The sequence below is a fragment of the Ambystoma mexicanum genome, chromosome 2p (genome assembly GCF_040938575.1).
Source record: "Ambystoma mexicanum isolate Mex_15411 chromosome 2p, UKY_AmexF1_1, whole genome shotgun sequence".
NCBI lineage: Eukaryota > Metazoa > Chordata > Amphibia > Caudata > Ambystomatidae > Ambystoma > Ambystoma mexicanum.
Window position 1 is genome coordinate 1,173,101,512 of NC_090923.1, and position 22,263 is coordinate 1,173,123,774.

General features: G+C 49.1%; 1 protein-coding gene across 3 annotated transcripts in view; it reads right to left on the minus strand.

The window, feature by feature from the left end:
- FGD1 (FYVE, RhoGEF and PH domain containing 1) overlaps window positions 1-22,263 on the minus strand; it is a 481,771-nt gene that overhangs the window by 135,589 nt on the left and 323,919 nt on the right. For 2 of the 3 annotated variants that reach the window (XM_069645324.1, XM_069645325.1), the window contains exon 2: window positions 3,757-3,945. In XM_069645324.1, coding sequence (XP_069501425.1) covers window positions 3,757-3,945 — 189 coding nt within the window. Of the gene's footprint in view, window positions 1-3,756; window positions 3,946-13,932; window positions 14,083-22,263 lie in introns of those variants that run through there. The other variant, XM_069645326.1, reaches the window with a different exon arrangement.

Consider the following 22,263-nt stretch of genomic DNA (forward strand, 5'->3'; position numbering starts at 1 on the left):
AACATCTCCCAGGGAACAGAGGGAGATACTGAATCCAGAAGGACCCTCCAGCAGCTCCAGAACGGGTACCCAGCCAGCACACAGCGTGCCATGCTAGGCTCTGCAGCATGCTTCCTAGGTGGGAAGTGCCAGAGAGTCTCTGAACCAAACCGAGGACAAGGCAGCTGCCTGCAACACTCTCCTCAGCTTTGGGCCGTCCGCCTTAAAGGATAACACGAGCCCAGTGAAGAAGCTAGGAGGAGTGCATCGAAAAGCATCTACTGATGTCCGCCTTCAAGGATATTTTCGGAGCCCCTCGAGCTGAAACCAACTGCACCGCTGTCGCTAACGCCATCCTAGAGGCCTCGACCAGTCCTTCAGAATAGCGGACCATCACTGAGACAACAATTCCTGACCCTGAGCGAGCCGACGTGTAGGCCAGCCTGCAGGCATCCGTCCAGCCTCGCTCGCCAAACTGCCTGCCGCCTGATACCCCAACTGTCTCCCATCTTGAACTCTGTCGGAGAAGCTGCAACGCGCCCTGAAACTGACTCGACCCTGTCGAGCACCAGCAACTCCTACAGTACAAGGTCCAGTGTAGTTCTGTCCCCATGGTCCTTCTCCGAAGGCCCCTCATTACATTTTACGGCCCCTTGCTCCCTTTATGTTGAAACCAAGTATCCTTTAAATATTGCGATTAATTACTATACCGACTACCCTCCTGTCAGTATCCAGAGTGCATCCCTTTTCCTTCTTTGAAACGGTCTGTCCTCTGCATTCCTTTACAAGGTGGGTTGTATTTCGTAGTGTTGCTAGAACTGTCTGTTGTGATAATAAAGTAGATATTTTTATACAACCTTGACTGGACAGTCCCTTTTAACATTGGGTAATAATTGTGTTTTCGCTGTGTTGCAACTAACCAACGATCCACGATCTTTCGAAGACAAAACTGCAGTTCTGTTAACGTTACCAAAATTGGAAAAGGAGGTTTATAAATGACTTGTGTTTCCAATTTGCTCGGATCCCTTTTGGTGTACTAGAGGTGTGGGTCTGATTGATGGTTTAGAAACCGATATTCATCCCTGGACCACTGGTGCCCCCAAAGTTGATTCGCCACAGCTCCCCCATCTCTGAAGGGTCCCACAGTAAAAAAAAATGCAAGTACCGAGAAGCACACATGCCACAGTGTCACACAGTAGCCATGAAATTTGGCACCGGTTCTGAACCGCTGAGCAATGCATTTTGGGTAAGCAGCTTTGCTCAAGCGCATTTTTGGTCCATGTGAGAAAGACTCATTGTCCTGTAGGGCAGTGCCATTTTAAAAATAGTTTTCTCAGCCCAAGGATGCAGATCACCACGTGTGTGTTTACTCTCGTTTGAGATAATCAGTGAGGGGCACTCTGACGTGCGTGATTGGAGCATTGGGCTTGTTTACCAAATACAAAGTGTTTGGTGTCAGACTCCGCCACGCTGAAATGCCCAATGAGGGTAAAACATGCATCTGTGTCCCCCATTTTCACTACTTTTCCTTCCCCGGGCCTCGTTTGAAACTCCCCCTTCTCTCTGGAATTTCTTTTCACTCCTAATGGTGTTCTCGGTTTACCCTTTCTGTCACTGGGTGGCTCTTACTTACCCAATCACTATGTCGCTCTCACACACTCACCTTTCCCCTCCCAGCCAGCATAAAAGCTGAGTAGTAGCGTGTGCTGAGCACAGCAGTTGCAACTCTGGCTTCAGGCAGCAGTGATCCGCCTAGTTCAGTCCATACTGCTTTTAAATCCGGAAGAGAGCAAGAACTGTCATCACCCTCCCACCTCCCAAGTGAAACAAATAGTGCTGAATTTCTTTTTTTAAAAAGTGCCGGGGCCCAAATATTTTCTACCATACCTGGGACACATCGGGCTTAGCAGCCCTCTGCCATTTTTGCCTCCTCCCCGGCTGCCCCCAACATGTCAACATATTTGGGGTTAAAGCTGCAACCGACACCTGCTCCTTGGGGTTGTTGGATGCATGGATAATAGCAGATGTGTGATTTACAAATTCCATTCAATCAATATTTGCTTTTATTTCGATTATTACAAATCATAAAGGTCAGCATTAAAATTCTGTGCAAATGGGGATTGAATATGAGATTCGGAAGCGCGGAAAAAAAAACTCCTCTGGGTTCTGTGACCCGTAGCTCCGAGTACTGGGACCAATCACCTCCTTTTCAAGTCCCCAGAGAGGGGACAAAAGTACAGAAAATGGACATAAGCCCCACCAATCGTGCTGCTTCCACCCATTGGCAGAATTAGGGGGATATGCAGAACTAATTTGCTTACTGGCCCCCACAGATGTGCTATGGGCCTCATTACGAGCGTGGCAGTCCGGAAACAAGGGTGCCGGTAAGCTTACCAGCACCCTTGCTTCAGGACCACCACACTACGAGTCTGCCTTCTGGGGCTGCTGCACCCGAAAGGTCTGAACCTGCCAGGTGCAGCGGCCACGGGGCCTGTTTTGAGTCCACATTCCCATGGGGTCCTAAGGGAATGGGAAATTACAAAATCCGGTGCCTGATTTCCTGCACCGCCAGGACTTGTAATGTCCCGGTGGCCCCTGGGAAGTCAGGTGCCGGATGAGGTGTTACGGGTACAGCGGCAAACTGCCGGTAGCACTGGCGGGTTACCGCCGCACTCGTAATGAGGGCCTATCTATCGGATCATGATCCCTTCTTCTAACTCCTGCTGGGGAGTCTATCTTAGCAGGGGGTGGTTCCTTGTGGAAAATCAACATAACATACTAGTTGTGTCCTGCAATGAAACGCATGTCTAAGTGCTTTTTAAACACGCTCATTGTTAACATTTTGCTCTGATTCTATAAGTGGAACTTATTGGCCGTCTAGCCACAGAAAATGTCAGAAACAAGTGTTCCTCCTACGATAAATTGATGGGCACATGCAGGCAAGAATCATTACTGAACTGATTAACTTTCCTGCAGCAAAATCTTCTAGTGCAGGTTGGCACTTAGGACTGGCACTGCTCCGCAGTGGCCTTTTCTCTGGCGTTGTCCATGTTTTGGTACTGCTGGTGAACCTGTTGTCAACTCACGCTGCTGCGGCACTGCTGCCAGTTATTACAGTAGCAGAACTGTAGTGTGCTGGCACGGGCAGCGCGAGTGCCACGTTATCACATTGTTATTCCTGACAATGGACGGCTAGCACTTTCGCGGGAGCACTGGCCATCAGGGTCAGGAAGTACAATGAGCCAGCACAGGGCGTGCAGTGATGCGGCCAGTGCAATCTGTTGTTGCTTGTTGTGCGTCTTCTGTTGATTGTCCGCTTAAATAATACATTTGCCAAAGCACCACATACACCGAGTTTTAGACAATAAGTGCCAGGCCTCAGAAATAAGTGACAAACACCCCCAGAAATTCAGCACTGGCAGTGTCCCCTCACCCCACTTCCTATGTACAACAGTATACAATTCCGACGACCGAGTATACAATACTGAGGAGCTCCGGCCTATAAGGACATCCTGAGATTCTATAGCACGCCACAGACTCCGAGAGACCAGTGAGGCTGGCAGAGGAGTCGTGGCACATCTTAGCAACATCCCGTCATGTGATTGGCTCTACTGTAGCCCTCCCAGTCTTTCAGAGGTAAGTGATTGCAGCCTGACATGTGAATGCCTCCACGCCAGAGCTTCAAGCCTCCCAGAGGTCAGTTGCAAAATCTCGCGATACTGCGTCAGCGTAATGCCCAGACCACAGTCTCCCCACTGCAGCACACGGCGGACTTACCTTGAGGTTTCGGGCCCGCTGGGCGCCTGGCGACTGCGGGCTTGGGTGCCGGAGCCTCCTGGTGGGCGCCGTTGCTCTTGCAGGGCCCAGGGTCCGAGCAGAGTCTCTGAGGAGTCTCGCGGTGTTCCTGACCCGGGCTGGGCTCCAGCGATAAACTTTTCACCAGCAAGGGGGGTCCCTGGGGAGGGCCTGGGAAAAAGAAAAACGGAAATACAGTAGTTCAACACGCTGTACATGGAGAGGAGGCGAGGTCACACATCATATTTACATTAACAATAGAACCAGGGGCGGTCTCATTGAACAGCCCAAGTGTGTGATGAGCGAGTTACTCTGCGATTTCGAAAGCTGCACAAGGCGCGAGTTCTGGAGAGCCTTCTCTTTATAGACAAGCCAGCATTGTGCGCATTCCTGCCCCGTCACTGTGCAGACCTGCAGGGCGTGTTGCAACCTGCATCTCTTTCCGAGAGGTAAACTTGAAACGTGTTCAAGGTCAGGCCACTTTCACAGGGCAAATCTTTTGTGGAAATAAGATACAAGATCGTAATATTTCAACTATACTTCGGGATTTCAGGGGATCGCACGGAGGAGCGCAACAAAACCCACATTTGGGGGATGGGGGGGCTAACTGGTGATAGTTGGGGCCGCTTCAGAAAATGGGAAGGGCAAACTCGGAGGCTCCGCCCCCACTGTTCTTCTGCCAACGTGTGCGGACCAATTATCAACTAGTACATTTTGAAGCGCAACATGCAGGGAGGCGATGGAAGCCTTTCTTGAAAGTTTGTTCAAATACATTTTTCTGCACACACACAGTAAAACTTTAACACCTCCAGTTTTGGAAAAGGCTTCCCTCACTTCTCTGCCTACCAAAATGCAAATGTGCACATCCAGGGGTGAGACTATTCTAGTTGAGCTTCAATGTTACAAGCAGTTAACTCTCTCAAGTCTGAAAGCACCCACTTAAGGATTGCTGTGAGAATGAGCTGTCTCCTGTCCCCCCCCAACCCTTCCAATCACTCCCCTGGCTTGTAAGTACTAACCCCCACATCACGATTTCAATTGCCTAAAAATGCATTCACCTTAATGCAGGTGCTAACAATGAAATTCTTTACATAACCAAGGTTTCCACAAAGCACATCAAGGGATCAGACCTCAGGCTCTCCACATTTCATAAAGTATCCCCAAATCCATTGATGAAAATCATCACTCCAGACCCAGGTGCTTCTAACCTGCACCCACCTCTCAGCACCGTCACTCCCGATGCACGTCCCAAACAATGCCTTTAAATTCCATACAATGCTCACATTAGATTGCAAAACCACACCTTTTCCAAATAAAACAGGTTGTAAGTGAGGAGACGAGAAGAGTCAGACCTACATCCTGTGCCAAGAAAGTTGTTTTTCGCGTTAAAGGTGCTGTATTCAGAAGGGCTCTTCTCCAGTGAAGGGAAGCACGGCACGCACCGATAACTGCAGCCGACATGTAAAACAAATCTACTGTTTTCAAGGGAGTGTTGCCTTCAGCTGTGTCCGGGTGTCAGCAGAACCAGTGCACTGAGCATATATATCACCTTTAATACCCAAAGGCACCACCCTGCAGAGATGACTGCCCCTCCACGGAAAGAGAAGGCCCTATGGTGGGAAGTGTCTTGTGTGGCGCTGGTCTGGGGAAAGGGGTGCAGTGCTGGCATTTTGGGATGGCCATGCGCTTATTATGGTCCGCGTGGAGAGTGTTTGGATTTGGGCTGCCTGGGTGGTGGTGGGCATTAGATGATGCTAGCCATGTGTGTTGCACCGTTTCACACCCCTTTCTGTGGGTCACTCCATGTCCCTGTGTGGAATACATTGTGTCCGGGACTTCGATCCCATTAAATTAAACTTCCGGGGCACTTGTGAGGATTGCCTGGTCTTGCCACACCCTTCACCTTGATGGTCCAGGACATTGCGGGCCTCCTGGGCTCAGGCAACGAACCCTGCCTGAGCTCTCAAGCTGCACACCCTCCACCTGCCCTGTTTAGGAGGCTGCGGGCCTGAGTGGAGTCAATCCCGTGCATGAATGACGGGTGTGTGCAGGGATGGACTGGGAACAAAAAGAGGCCCTGGAAATAATTTTCAAACTGGGCCCATATCACACTTCTCAGCAAGCCCAACCCTTTTCCTATGGGAACATTTGGAAATACCACCCAAAAGAGGCCCAGATTGCAGAGGCCTACCGGGAGATCTCCCGAATTCCCTATTGGTCAGTCCACCCCTGGGTGTGTGAAGACAAAACCCGGTTCTTGGGCCACTCCCCCTTGCTCCCAACCAGGCAAGAAGTGGTGCAACACCATTGAGCAGATCAGGCTCTAGCCCCCCGGCTGACCTACAGAGCAGTGTTGAAGACCCGCACGTCAGCTCACATTTCGGGGGGTTGGAGCCCGATAAGCTCAATGACATTGCGCCCCTGAAATTGACAGAAAAGCAGAAGCCTCCTTTTTTTTCTTGTTTTTTGACTTCGAAAATACACATTGGCTTTCCTGACTTTTTGGACAAAGGCATTATGGACCTACCAAGGAGCCATCATCGCGGGATAATGACCTTTGCTAGTAGCAATAAAAGTTTTGAAGTTGGGTTGAAGAAGCAAAACATTTAATGATTAGTACCCGGCGAGGGGGTGTGGCGGCCTCCCAGCCAACAAGGAGGCCTGGAACGGGGTCTTTACCACACAGCAAAAGACCCCGCTTCAAGCCTCCTGAGAGCGGGAGACCACCATCTTCCCTCGCGGAACGAAGGTAAGTGCCCTCGCTGTGTCCACTGTCCCTTCCCCCACACCTCCCCTTTCCATATATCCGCTCCCCTCCCTACCCCAACCCTGCTTGCCTGCGCTATGTCCCTCGCTGGGGCCAGGAACAGTAGTGAGCTCAAAGCATCTCTGCCACGCAATTATCCGCCATGGAAAGGGAGAAGATACTATGTGTAGTTCCTTCTCCCCGTTCACTGGTGGTCATTTCCTTTGTTTACTTTTTTTAAAGCATTTTTTAATGCCCGCCATGGAAAGGGTGAAGGGACTACGTGCAGTCCCTTCTCCCCAATCAATGGCAGCCATTTCTTTTGTCTTTTTTTTCTCGAGTTGAGAAATGGCTTTCACAGCGTATCTCTAATCGATAAAAAGTATTATTAGTGCTGGGGTACTAAGAGCAATAGAACCCTCGGATGGGGAGCATTACTCATCTGGTATTGCCCCAGGGCTTATGTTAAAGGCCTCGCTTTGCTGGGGCTTGTAACTGTCGCCCTGGGGCATTACCAGACCGGTACAGCCCCCCCCCCTCCTCAGGCTCTATTGCTTTAGTAAAGTATATAAACGTTTTAGTAAACAATGGTGTGTGGACCTCACACCTAGGTCTACACACTCTCCACTCAACCGTAGACTGGGTGATCTGCCCCCCCCCCTGCCCCCAGTTTCCTCCCCTAGTTGCTTGTAGAGCCCTTACTGCCAAATTGTCTGCCCTTCTCCCTGGTTAGCTCTCCGCTCCCTTGTATCTATGCTTCCCATACCATGTCCTTCCCCCTATGACTTGTAAAGCGCTCGGTTGCTTCCCGAAGGTAGGTCTGCGCTCAATAAATATAATAATACAAGTAAATGTGGTTTCATTTTGTAATATTTAAATAACTAGGTTGTCTTCATAGGGTAAGCATTTTAATTGTAAGCGTAACCACCTGCCTGCTTAAGGAGCAATGTTAAAGTGAAACTTGATCATTTTGCTTTCACGTTGTGTTGTGTTAAATTAGTTTGGAGTATCTTGGTGAGAGAGCTCTTGCTGGGAAAGTGCATTGCTGTTTCTTGAATGCAGAGAAATGCCTCCTGTTCCTTCTCTGGCTGCTTCTGAAGTCAGAATATCTGAAATACAGTCAATACCCGTATTTTGGGACTGCATTCCAAACATTTTGACTGTCTGAGAGGAGGTCAATAATGGCCTCCTTTTGCTGATATAGGGCAACAGGCCTATGGGGGAAATCCCTGCTAGGCTGGCGTGTCTCTGAAAGAATGGGTAGCGTGTAAGGCTGGGAAAGAGTCAGAGTAAGTGGTTCTCCCCAGCCCTATAGGACTTTGGATTCACGCCTATGCTCCATGCAGAGGGCGGCAGAGCTGTTCCAACAAGGGCAATGAAGGGCACATGGTGTGGCCTTCAAGAAAATCCAAACAAACATATTCTTGCACGCCCAGTCGTAGCCCTGTGCTCCAACAACCAGCTCCACAAACAGATGTGTTAAAGACTGTATGATTTCATGTAACACACGTAGACCAAATAACACCATGTGATGCAGTGACTCGCATAAGTCTTTTGTTATGCAATCCCTCCAACAACCCCTAAAACCCCACCTTCCATTGCAGATCCGCCAGAGCGCCAAGAGACCACACAAGTGGCAGCAGTGCGCGGTAGAAGACCACATGACATATCGATTGCACCTGTCCGCCACCCAGTTCAAGGTACTCGGGAACAAAGGGCTGGCAGTTTACTGCACTCCGAGCAAAGGCGACCGCGCTAAGATGCTCGGTTAACGGCAGAAGAGCAATCCACATGTTTTGCGTGACTGGGATTTAAACTGCACGCCACTGGCATTTGCATGTTCTCCAGGCGTCCTGGTAGATCTCACACAAAAAGGGGGGACGGTTAGATTAGTGGGGATTGAGATGGAAAACGCAAGATAGCTTTGCTATTGCGCTAGTGCATGCAGGCCGGATGAAGCCAGGCACTCCGTGTGGGTCCGTTTCTCAATGTGTGGTGTGGGGGCATGGAGGCCATTGTGTCCTCGTGTGCCCTGGATGCATTGGCAAGGGTGGTGTATGTAAGTTGGGTGTAAAGGTGTCGAGTTGCGTTTTCTGTCTGTACCACTCACACCAGAAAACACCTCCTGAGACCAGGGTCAGACTGGGACATAACATTGTCTCGGGCCCCAATGAAAAAGTGGGCCAAAGTTGCAAATGGCTATTCATTCCTTTTGTGACACTGTTTGAAAAGTACCCAACAGGGAGTTTTTTAATAAAATGTGATGCAAATTGTGCAGTTTTAAAGAATATTTATTCAGCAACACTGGTCAAAACTAGCTGCAGAGTGAATTGACTCATTGAACTGGCCCCAATGGGCCAGAAAAGTGGCCCACTTTGACAAACAAAAACTGGCCCACACCAGCATTTTGTGCTTTTGGTTAGGCCATGGGCCTATTGCCCTACAGGCCACTCCGAGCCTGCCTGGGAACGTAATACAAGAGTTCACTACACTAGACAGAGGCGTTCTATGCAGTGTATCGGGTGCGGCGAGAAGAGAGGAGCATAACTAACGCACATCTGTCACTGGTAGAGCGTCATTGCGCTAACTAGTGAACTATCAGAATCGTAAACCGAGTGCTTTAAATGGCCTGCAGCCTCGAGTGGGGGATCTTGGAGGGGTATGGCCTAAAAGGGGTGTGGCCTGGCAGGGGGTCAGAGCCGCAATTAAGAGGCAATACTTACCTCACCAGAATACCGCTGTTAGGCCATGCCCCTGTAAGAGCCCCGATTCGATTTTGCAAAATAGCTGTGGTCTAACAGGCAGCATTTGAGTCTGGTAAGTGTTGCCTTTTAATTGAGGCACTGACCCCCTGCAGGCTTCCCTTTTCATCAACCATCACCCTCTCACTTGGGGTGTGAGGGTGAAGATCCCTGCATTTTTAATGAAAGAGGTGTCTAGAGTAGGGGTAGGGGAGGGGGCCGAGGTCGTCAACACAATGAAAAGGCAAGCCTTTTTTTCTAAAGCCTGAAGCTCTCGCTTATACGCGAGAGCTTCAGGCCAAGAGCTTCAGGCTTTAGAAAAAAGCCTTGGCTTGTAGTAGCCTGGTGGGCTCGGGTTAGCAGGTACTTTAGGGAGTCCTGGCAGGGCCACATCTCAGACCCAATTTTCAGAGCCTGCCAGGGCTCTGCGCCAGCTAGCACCGGCCAACTTAAAGCCCTGCATAAGCCATATGTATAAGAGTAGAGCTATTTTCCTGGTTAGGCCACTCTTACAGACGCAGAACAGAACCAGCAAAGCTATCTCTCCGGGTAGGCAGAATTAACAGGCTTAGGTCTGAACCAGAAAAGTTATTCCTCTAGGTGTAAAGAATTCACAGATTCAGGCCTGAACCAGCAAAGATATCGCTTCAGGAGCACAGCGTTCACAGACTCAGGCCTGAACCAGCAAAGATATACCTCCAGGTGCACAGAATTCACAGGCATTGGCCTGAACTAGCAAAGTTATTCCTCCAAGTGCACAGAGTTCACAGGCTTAGCCCTGAGCCAGCAAAAGTATCCCCCCTGGTGCACAGAGTTCACAGATTCAGGCATGAACCAGCAAAGTTATCTCCCCAGGTGCACAGAATTCACAGATTCAGGCATGAACGAGCAAAGTTAGTCCTTGAGGTACACAGAATTAACAGATTCAGGCTTGAACCAGCATAGTAAGCCATTCACCTAGTACCACCACTCTTACAGACGCAGAACTGAACCAGCAAAGCTATCTCTCCGGGTGCACAGAATTCTCAGGCTTAGGCCTGAACCAGCAAAGTTATCTCAACAGGTGCACAGAATTCACAGGTTTAGGCCCGAACCAGTAAAGTTATCCCTCCAGGTGCACAGAATTGGTATAGGACGAATTGACCGAATTTAAAAGTCTGACCCCATCAAAATACCTAAACAAACACCACGAAAAGTTCGGAATACCAAAAGTCTGAACTTTTCGTGGTGTGAGTTTAGGTGTTTCGGTGGCGTTGGACTCGGTGCTGGGGGATTGTCCCCCGTAACCCCCACTCACTGTAGTGAGCGGAGTGTTGCTGGAGACAACCCTGCCAATTGAAAAAGAAAAAAAAATCTTGGGGCTACGGTGTGTCCGCCGCAACCTCCGCTCCCTATACTTTACAGTATAGGGAGCGAGGGTTGCGGGGGAAACCTCTGCAGCTTTTGAAAAAAAGAAAAGAAAAGGACCCTGCGGCACAGGTTCACGATCACGGAAGTTAAAGGGAACTGGCGCCACAGGGACACAGCCTGAAGGTAAGGTAAGTAGGGTTTGGTTATGTTGGGGGTGTGGGTGTGTTAAGGGTGTGGGTGGGGGTGTGTCGTGGGTGTGTTGTGGGTGTGGGTTTGTAGGGGTTTTAAATGTGTGTTTGCATGGGAAATGTACGAACCTTTTTTGGTTCACACCTTTCTTATGCAAACTTTTCCATCGCAGACTTTTCCACGACGGAAGAATCACGCAGATCCCACAGAATTCACAGGCTTAGGCCTGAACCAGCAAAGTTATCTCTCCAGGTGCCCAGAATTCACAGGCTTAGGCCTGAACCAGCAAAGTTATCTCTCCAGGTGCACAGAATTCACAGGTTTAGGCCTGAACCAGCAAAGTTATCTCTCCAGGTGCCCAGAATTCACAGGCTTAGGCCTGAACCAGCAACGTTATCTCTCCAGGTGCACAGAATTCACAGGCTTAGGCCTGAACCAGCAACGTTATCTCTCCAGGTGCACAGAATTCACAGGCTTAGGCCTGAACCAGCAAAGTTATCTCTCCAGGTGCACAGAATTCACAGGCTTAGGCCTGAACCAGCAAAGTTATCTCTCCAGGTGCACAGAATTCACAGGCTTAGGCCTGAACCAGCAAACTTATCCCTCCAGGTGTACAGAATTCACAGGTTTAGGCCTTAACCAGCAAAGTTAGCTATTGACCTAGTAGTAACGCTCTTACAGACGCAGAACTGAACTAGCAAAGCTATCTCTCCGGATTCACAGTTTCAGGCCTGAACCAGCAAAGCTATCCCTCTGGCTATCGAGATCACACAGACTCAGTCCTCGTCAAAGGTAGCCAGCCCTCGGTGTAAACAAAACTCACACGGTCATGCCTGAACCAGCACAGCTAGCCTGGTTCCACAGATCTGAAGGTTCTGGCCACCGAGATACCCCTCGTCTTATACAGAATTCATGAAGCTGGGTCATGAGGCTGCAAAGCTATTGCTCCAATTATACAGATCTTACCCACTCAGCCCTGAGCCAGCAAAGCCGTCCCTCTGGTTAAACGGTTCTTGCAGGGGCAGGAGGCAGCAGAGCTATACCTCACTTACGCATATATCACAGGTTTCGACCGGAACCAGAGACGCTGTCCGTCTGGCTATACAGATCTTACAGACTCAATCCTGACCCAGTAAAACTGTCCCTCTGGTTTAATAGTTCTAACAGGTTCAGCCTTCAGGCAGCTGAGCTGTGCCTCTGCTGATGCAGGCCTCACAGCCTGAACAAGCAAAGCAGTTGATCTGCTTATACAGAAGTCGCATGCTATGCAATACGCCAGCAGCGAGGTTCCTCCACCCATACAGATCTCTCAGGCAGCTGATCTATCCATACCATACACTAATACAGATCTCACTTGCTCAGGCAGCAGAACTACCCCTCTGGATGCACAAATTGTAAGGTTTTAGACAGCAGAGCTAGCACTCAGGTTATATGGGCCTTTCATGAATCATATCAAGAGTGAATGGTTGAGTTGAGCCACCCAAGAGGCCTTGGAATGGAGAACTGAGTTAGTCCAGTGATGGAAGAGGGTGGAAGTGATTGGTCAGGGACAGAGGAAGTGATCAAGAGATGGAAGAGGCTGCCCAAGTATGGATGATGTGATACACTGTCAGAGGAGGATGGAAGTGTTTGGGAGGGAAGCAATGAATGCTGTCAGAGGAGGATGGAAGTGGTTGGGAGGGAAGTGGGAGGGGTCCAGTGATGGAAGAAGAGGTCAATCAAGGATGGAGACTGATATCAAAGCTGTCAAGTGGTTGCTTGTCATGCGTGATGCCTTCAAACAGTCCTGATTTTTTCAGTTTGCATGCTGGGTCTTGCAGTTTCGCTGTTGCCAATGGAAATAGGGGCCTGGAAGCCCCAGAATGCAGCGTGCATAACCGGGTCTGGCTGAAAGTGTCACACATGAGATGGGGCCCCTTAACGGATAGGTGATAGGGGAGGTTGGAGTATGTTGTGCAGGGTGGGAGGAGGGGTCAGTCCAGTGACGGAGGAGTTAGCAAGAGGTTGGTCAAGGACAGAGGAGCTGAGACACTGATACAGAAAGCAGGGAGAGGCTGGTCAAGAATTGGGAGGGCATCCACTTACAGTGCTCGGACAGTGCACTCCAGTGATGGAGAAGCAAGTAAGGTCACTAGGGATGCGCGAGTTCAACAGAGGCCAGGAAAGAAGCAAGAAGGCTGGAATGGCAACTATCTGCAGAAGCTTCCAAGAGGAAGTTATGAGTCATAGACTGACGCGGTGCCTAGTCGCGCAGATAATGCAGAGGAGGTGGTGATCCATTCTGTCTCATGGGTGCAAAGTCCCAGAGCTGCCTTTTCACCCACAGGTGCCTCACGCCCTGGGCGAACATGTCAAGCCTCGCCTGCCCACCTCTCCTTCCACCTGCGTCACCAAATCAGCGGCATGGAACCTCTGACACGGAAACCATCTCACAGCAACCAGAAAACAGAACCTGTGACTAAACTTCTGACATGCAATCCATGACGAGAAGCCTTCAACATACAGCCCCCGACACAAAGCCACAACATAGAACTTCGCTGTGAAAACGAAATGCAACAAGGAACCTGCAAAATACAGCATTCTACGCTGAGCCCACATATTACAAAAAGCACTGCGCGTATGATCCTGGCTGGCCTACTTAAAAATGTGGACAGGGTGGTATTTCATAAAGGCAGCAGGGCTGCGGAAAAATCTATCACATGTCAGTGTTTTGGAAAGCCAAGCAAGGCTAGGGCCAGGCCAACTACTCACCTGCTCCCCTGAGCATCTATCTCCCCCCAATTAAACCAATCAACCAACATAAACCACTTCCCCACAACATCATTCACTCACCCACAAGTCTTCAGTTAACCACGAGAGAAACCAATTACCAACTATGCAAACCAATCTCTTTCAAGGCCACCCAATCAGGCATAAAACCGAGCACTTATTGACACGACTGACCAATTACCAGCAAGACCAAAACCTTTGCACCAGACCACATCTACCAATCGCCACCAGCAAGCCCAAGAACTCACTCAAGGCAGTACCCAACCATTCCACACAAGCCCAACCATTCCCAGCAAGATAAACGACTCAACGACAGTATACTTAACCAGCCCACAAGACCAACACATCCCTGAAAAGACTTACCGCTCTCACTCACAAATCTAAATGCTCCTCCATAAGACTAAGCACTCGCCTAGAAGTCGGGTTTGTGCGTGTCACACCCGCTCCGTGGTTAGGCAAAACTTCCCGGGCTCCCCGACAGTGTCCTGACAGCTCTCGGTCGCCAGTCACAGTGTCCGCGTCAGTAACGAAGAAGCGGAAGCAGGGGATGGGTGGAGGGTTGTCTTTTTTAAAAATAAAACGAAATCCCTGCCCTTTGTGGAGGAGCGAGGCGGTGACGATCTGCAAACAGCTGTCAGAGAGGGAGCGGCCAGGGAGGGGCTCTCACACCTGGCGGGGGTGAGACGAGTCTACAGGTGAAGTGTGCGAAGAACAAAGGGCTGTCGGGCCGGCTGGGTGAGGAGAAGCCGACATATACAAGGCTAGGGGTGGAGACGTTCTCCCGGCCCGCACAGGGAGCAGCGAGGCGAGGGGTGCCCCCCAGCCCCCACTTCCAGTGACAGCGCTGGGCGGGCAAACCTCCTCTGCGTCCCGGTACAGGAAGCCAACCAGAGGGCCTTCTCTCCGGCCCAGCGGTGCCCTTCCCATTCCTGCCGAGGGCAACTGCAGGGGGACCCGAGAGCGTGACCCGTGCTGGCACCGCGAGCCCTGGCAATGGCGTAACCCTAAATGTGGCCCCTCCTACCCCACGCTGGGCAGCATTGGGCCCCACTCGCCGTGGCCCAATGCTGGCCCCCGTTACGCCAGTGAGCCCTCGGAGGCTCTCCTGGTAGGTCCGGGGCCAGCAGTGGGATCTGGGAGGGATGCAGTTCCCTCCGAAGGGGGGACCTTCTCTCTGTCCTGGAACTGGCAGCCGCGTTCCTTCTCGGGCAGCGGTGGGATTTGTGGCGGATGCCCACCCCTTACCACTGAGGGGAACTGCAGGGGAGACCTCGCCACCTCTAGGTCCTGGTAGAGGGAGGCCATTCTCTAGACTCTCCTTTCCTTCCTGTCACAGGTTCTGTGGGGGGACTGGACAGGGGGGATACCTACTCTCTGTCCTGGCCCATACACCCAACAGAGTTCATTCTCTCCCTCCCAGCTGTGGTGTCTGTGAGTGACCTGGGCCTATCTTTAGGCAAATGCACCATCGCACCTGGATCTTGTGACGAGCATCTGCCACTCCCCCTGCTTTTACCCTTTGAGGGGGACGCCAGGCATTACAGGATATGCCCCCTGTGTGTGCTGTGCCAGCCTCCTCTTTCCTCCACTCTCTTTGCATGTGTGGCCAGTATCTGCAAAGCTGCGAAAGGATCTCTTGCCTTATGAGTGTTCTTGTCGGCAGTGCTGGAAATGGAGAAAAAGAAATACTCTGGGAACACTCTCTTCTTTGGACGGGGCGGAGGGGGGTGGGGGGGCGAGTAGGGCATCTGTTAGTGCATGAAACTCGGCTGGGGAACACCTCTGGGCTTTTCCTGGTTAGCCCCTGGGCCTCGGGCCCGAGCACCGCTCTGGCAAGACAAACGTTGCCGGAATGGCTCCGTCTTGTTCCGGCGACAGTTCCTAGGTCGCATGTCACAGGTGCAAGCCTAGAGCAGGACACTAGTAAGAGTGTGCAAGCCCCATTAGAAGTATCCGGTAGCCCCCCTGCCCCCGAAGAGCCCACCCTTACCGGGTCTCCAGGTAGTGTGCATGGGCTAGACCGTCCTGGAGTGGTTGCGGCCTATCTTAAAGGCACTTTTAAGTACTGCCACATTTTCCCTTCAGGGGAAGTGTTCCTGGGGTGACCAGATTTTTCAAACTAGTAGCCAGGGGGCAATTTTTTTAGCCAATATAAGTGACATAAAATAAGGACCTCAACATCTCATCACTGTCCTAGATTTTTCTCAATGATGAGATGTTGATGTCCGCAGAGAGACCACAGTCATCTGTAAATTCGTGTTTTTTGCTAGCAGCTAGATTTGGGGTATCCTTAGACTGTTTCATCACTATTTCAGGGTTCTTGCTAACATTCCTGAGGACATTTGCATAGTTTCTACATTTTCAGGGAGATTTGGGGTCTTTTTGTGCAGATTAGTTGGTTGCGGCCGAGAGCTCATCTTGTGCTTGTGGCATGCAGCGCTGCTGTGTGTGGCTTGCATAGGAAGACGGGGACTTGTAAAGATCTTTGTGAATGCTGATTCCTTCTTCCATCGAAACAAAAGAGGTGATGGCTGGAAGGTTTAGATTTAATCTTAACCTATGGCATTGCTCTGGGCAGCCCTCTCGACCATCGTTCTTCGCCTGCCAAGCCATTACAAAAGGGGAAAGACCATATGCAACTCAGGCTTGCTCCCACCCCAAAAGGGACAGTCCAGCCCAAACTGCTTGGTTACATCCCTTCTGCAAGAGACCAGAAGCATCCCCAAACATGTAGACCACAAGCATCCCCAAGCATGTTTCGGCCTTGTTGGGCCTCATCAGTGAGGAGTCTTCCTTCCATGACATTACAGCCGGGCAATCTAGCAGCTCCTCTACCTACTCGGTCCTGTGATAGTGTGGGACACCACAGGGAGCTGGGAGAAGGTGACAGGTTTGCATGTATATCTCTTTTTGGCATTGGGTTTGTATGCATCCTTCATATCTGCTTTATCCCATGCCTTGGGAATCAGTTTCTTTTAAAGGACCGGGCAACGTCCATTGCAGTAATCGAATCTAGATACTTGACAAGGTCTACCTTGTGTGGTATTTGTGAGAAAAGTGTGGCTCTTTCTTAGCTGGTCTAGCTGGTTCACCCCCAACCCCCATTCAATTTTACTTTATATCTGTTACCAAAAACCCACATCCTATATACATACATTTTTAACCCCCCCCCAAAAAAATGTGATGGGATTTTTCCGATAAAATATTTGCGGTAAAAAACCCAGCGAAAAAATGTTCCGTGATGAAAGGACGTTGTACCAGGGCATTTATCTGCAGGTTCAAGTACAGGTTTGGGTCGAACACACAGCCTAAGCTGTTGGCTATGGTGGTTTGTGGGAGGTTTCTTGCAGAATACATTCTGTTTAATGGCCATGGGGCATGTCGAGCTGGGGGGTGTTGATGAGCTGGAGGGGAGGGGGCAGGTGGCGACACCAAAGCTTCCAGTTTTATTAGCATTGAAACAGAGGCCACTGGATGGCAATAAGTCTGGGTCATATTGTTCTGTGTTTGATTTGGTTCTGAATGTGTGCTGCATGATGGCCACTCAAAGTTGTAGGCACCAGTACGTTTGCCAGTGCACGATGCTGACTGGCGCATGTGGGGAATAAAGAGCCATAGAGAAAGTGCCAAGCTTTAGGGAACTTTGCATATGTACGTTTGGGGGCACTGCATCTTGACTGAACAGGCGTTCGGGATAGAATTGCCCTGGTTGAGGGCAGATCCTGCCAGTCGTATGCAGTGTTCTACTTATTGACGGCACACAGAGGATACAGGCTATTATTAGGGAATTTAGTGAGCGCGGACCTAGCTGCGGCAAGCAACAGAGCACGATTGATGCAATCCTTTAACATTGCTCTCCGGTGTCCAGCAGGTCCCTTTCCGAGCTTCTCCTGGGCTGTGGAAGAAGCCGGACCTGGAACTGTGCTTCTGAAGCCCGGTTCCACCACTCGCTCCATGGTGTGAGATAAAAGGGGTCTGGAACTGGGGAATTCTGAGGGATCCGAGTTGTGGTTCTTCAGCAGGGACGTGATTACTGCTTTTTATGGGAGATGGAACACTGCCCTTACAGGGTTTGGCAAAGTAGGGGGCTAGAACATCCAAGCACAGCTACCACAGGGCCGAGGATGCCTTCATATTCTTCTCCAGCGTGATGATGGACTCTTCCGAGACTGGCTGGGTACAATGAAAAGCTCCCCTAGATCTGGCCGCAAAGTCCCAACCCTCCGCTTTTGGGTAATGCTCAATACTTTGATTGTATTGATCTTTTCTTTTGAAAGGTTGTTTACTGCGAGGGGATGAAATTGCACATTCGTAGTTTCGGACTGGATGACTCCCCTTTACCTGAAAAGCATCTTGGCTTTGTCTGTGGATTCTGACAAGTGGTTTGAGGAATATTCCTCTTCCTTCCTTTGGGTGCCCGGTTGGTAGCCCCGAGCAAGTGTCGGGCAGGTGATTTCGTCACCTTGCACCATGCATTTCTCTTATCTCCTATCTGCCCTTTTCATGATGGCCTGGTCCTGGTGAGCCCTTTGTTATTTGAGTTTGTGCTGGGATTTAAATGTTTAGTTGTAGTGGAGGCCTCTATAAATGTTCACTCGCAACTAGCCATTAGGCTACTGACAATTGTCCCATTGCGAGTAAGACATGGTGTGCTGTGCCTATGGGGCGAACTGAGGGGGAGAGTAACTTTTTATTCTTGGTTACTAGCTTGCAACTTGCAATTGTTACCCCTAGGGTCTGAGCAATTGCTGCATTTAAGGCCCCTCTGTATAGTGATGGCTGGGGTGGGGGGGAGCTGAGGGGGAGCCTGCAACCCCTAGCTGTATAGATGTTTTGGTTTACTACTCCCATGATCCTACGCCACTGACTATTGGCTAAGGCTGATGGGAGCTGTAGTCCAAAACATCTGGTAAACCATAGGTTGCAGACCCCCGTGTTAGGGCAATCTACCAGTTCAGGTATTCTTACAATGTCCTAATCCAGTGATTTGCAAATAAAGGCATGTAATAAACCCCCTTGACTTACACTTAAGAAAAAAACAACTTAAGATGCAGGATTCAAAGCAAGATTTAACGAGCAGGTGCTAAAAAGCAGCTCCTGGGTATCATGCATCACCCTGTAACCAGGAGCAGTGGGGCAACTTTGATGAACATGTTGGTGGGGGGGGGGGCATGGCATCTAAATGAAAGGTGCCCCTGCCAAATGAGTGGGACCAAATGATGAGCCACAAAAGTTGTGGGTGACGAACACCCTTGCCCCCTCCCTAAAATGAGGCCCATGACTAGGGGCTATCTCTGAGGAGCTACAACCTATTAGATAGCGGGCCCCAACTCGAACTTCCTCATAAGACGCAAACTATAACCTTTGGTTCCTTATAAATGATGCACTATTGATGCATTCTGTATGTGCCCTAATGTTCCTTTAGGAACATTCCCAAGCACAGTTAACGTCACAGTTAACGTCACATATGTACATGTATGGCACACATTGACTTGGCAGCTGCCCCATGTCAGGCTAAGCAGGCTCTTTCAGGCTACTACACTCCGCAAAAGTGCTTATAAAAATAGAAAATACCAATTATCTATGAACCGTGGACCATTAAAATGGACTGGTGTGAACATGGAGTAAAATGCGAAAGTGACTTTATAAAAGGAACCCTATTTAAAACAAGGACATAAACATTGTATGTTTGGATTAATAAGATTCCCTAACCGCTTTCCTCCTGAGGCCTCATGGAGCCAGGCTTGGCACACAGACCGGAAGTGCTGGAAAGAGCCAGTCTCAACTGGGCTGTGGGTGGAATGTGTTCACCAAACAGTTTCAGATCTTGCAATGTCGAAAAACGAAAGGTGCTTTGCTTTAAAGAAGGCGGCAGTGGTCATAACGCAGTGTTTTTCTCGCTAGTTGGGCTGCATAGAGCGGAATTGATCAATGCAGGTGTCTCAACATGTAGAATGATCGTCACCACTTTACAACATATAACAAATTCCCCAGCACAACGCCAAGCTAGCAGCATTGGATGGCACACCCACCCCGCGCCGCCTCCTGTGCCCTCTGAGCACTGTGCTAACAAATGTGACCTCTAGGAGTTTCTCTGGAAGTTGCCCAGGACCAGAGCCTTAAATGGAAAGTGTAGGCACTCGCCAATGTCGGGTTGAGTGGGCTGCACTGAGCCTCTAGCAGTCTCACCGTGGGTTCCTCGCCATTTGCATAATTCTTTGTCTCATTTTCTCTGTGCGTCTCGCGCTTAGTTTCTCCTTTTCTATTCGTGCTCCTTTCTAGTTGTCTCTGTCCCCCCATCCTGCTCCAGTCATCATTTCACCCTCTTCCACTCCCTGTGTAAATCCCTCTTTTTCCCCAAGCCTGGGCCTTGGGAGCGTGGCACACTGAAACATCTCAGTCAGTGATTCCAAGCAAAAGCTCATCATAATTGTGTAGTCTTCAGTCATTCACCTAAAACATGATTCTCAAAGCCTAATGCAGTCATCAATCAGACTGATTTTGACCACATTTGGTGACAGTATTGTTATGTACAAAAGTTGTCAGGCTTTGGGAGCGCCTCAATTTTGCACATAAGCCACAGTCATTATAAATAATGTTCCCAGGATGACACACTTTAGTTAGGCAGTAAAGTCAGGATTTTAACGGGCAATGCAATTTAGGCAATTGAAAGCCCAACAACTACAATCTTAAAGAGGTTATTTGACAAGTATACAAATCACATAGCAATACAACCTGATAACAGTGACATAATTTCACCAAAATGACAGGGGTAGTGGAAGTGACATCACACGACCCTTGACCTCTGATGACATCACACGCGATTTGCTCCCATCCCAAAGTGACATCACAGGAAGCGATGGCACACATCCTTTCACCGCTTGACAAAACAGAAGTGCCATCACATAGCATTGTTCCTAAGTACACTGCGAAAAATATGGTTACAATATCACTTTAATGTGATATACATTTCATACATGAATGGATCACCATATGTATCGTTAATATCAGGTTGTATAGGCCCATACTACCAAATTAGTGCAAATGCAAGCAGATGTCCAAGGCCAAATGATAATGATGTGATATAGCACTTACGCGCTTTATATAGAACAAATATACATACAATATCACCTAACCTGTGTTGGTACTCATTTATCAACCTCAGAGGGATGAACGTCTCAGATAACCTTGCTGGGATTCGAACCAACAACCTGTAGATCAAACACACATTGCAGCAGCGAGCACACAACACACTGAGCTATCTTGCCGGCTATAGCTATCTTGCCAGCTATAGCAAAATGAGCTATTTCATATCTGAATGTTCTCAAAGTCAGAAAGCAAATTACACTCTGTAGTGTATACCATTAAAGTGGCAACTTAGATTTAACAGCAGGCCAGTACATCTGCAAGTCTGGTGCAAAGTTGGCCACATGTCAAGTCTGCGTGGATCTACTTTTCGGGCTTCAGAGGTGGGCAAAATACATACCACTGGGAGGGGTCATTTATGCATATTAAAGAATTTAGAGTAGCACAGGGAAGGCAGCATCCTCACACGGCATCCCGTACTCTGGGCACCCGTTACCTCATACATGCAAAGAAACATCCTGAACAGCATGCCATGGAGATGGGAAAGATAGACGGATTCCAACAAAGCATTAATTGTTGCACAATGAAATCAAGGGCCACTAATGTGCTATGGTCAAACATTTCTACACTGTACACAAGCTTTTAGGCACAAGGATTTTGCCAAGTGACCAATGACACCAAGATGGAATACCTTGTGATGATCATAATAAAGACAACGGCAGAAAGAAACATGCTATAACTGCAACTTGCAAAAAGCAAAATACATAGTCCGAAATGGATGCTTATTATACTCTAAATGCTTTTTGGAAGTTTTTGTCTGCATTGTGAATTTGAGGTGTTTAAGAACAGGCTAAATCAGTGACTCACCCACCCCCTGAAGTGTGCCTGAAATAAACCTTTAATGAGTCTAGCAATGGTATGGAATTCCAGAAAATAAATTGTTGTTATTCCTATTCTTTCTTATTTAGGGTCACTGAACAAGAAAGGCAGCCACTCCAGAAACAAAGAACCACATGGCACTTGCCACAGCCTAGCAGCTTCAAATTGAAATCCCCCAAAACATTTTTTTAGGTGTAACAGGGGTAGCAAGGGACACCGCAGGGGTCGCAGGTGCGACCCCTGGCAACCCCCAAACGACATCCCTGCCTGATAACATATACATCCTTAAGAGAACATGTTAAGCCAAAAGAGTATCATTGTAGCTCTATAGTCCACACACTGAATGGACGAGTATAAGGTGATATGTGCCTGAAAAATCCCCTCTGTTTTACACCACTTTTCTTTCATCACTTAAAGACACACAATACATTAAATCGTGTAATAAGCTCACATGCCTCAAATAGTCTTTTGGCACAAACTTCCAGAGCGTATTGCTATTCTTCGTATTTAGAAAATGAGTATATCCACATAAAAGCAACTCCTTACTTTTTTCATGTCAAACTTACTTATATCAAGCATATAAACTAAGCTTTAAAAAGGGAGTTTTATTGAGTGCTCAATTTCATTGAGTTGGAAGACTGCAGGTTTGGTGGGTAACTCGAGCGCCATAAATGTGGGTGTTCAGTACGAAATTTGCCTTCACAGGTCCAACCACTTAACATTCCCACA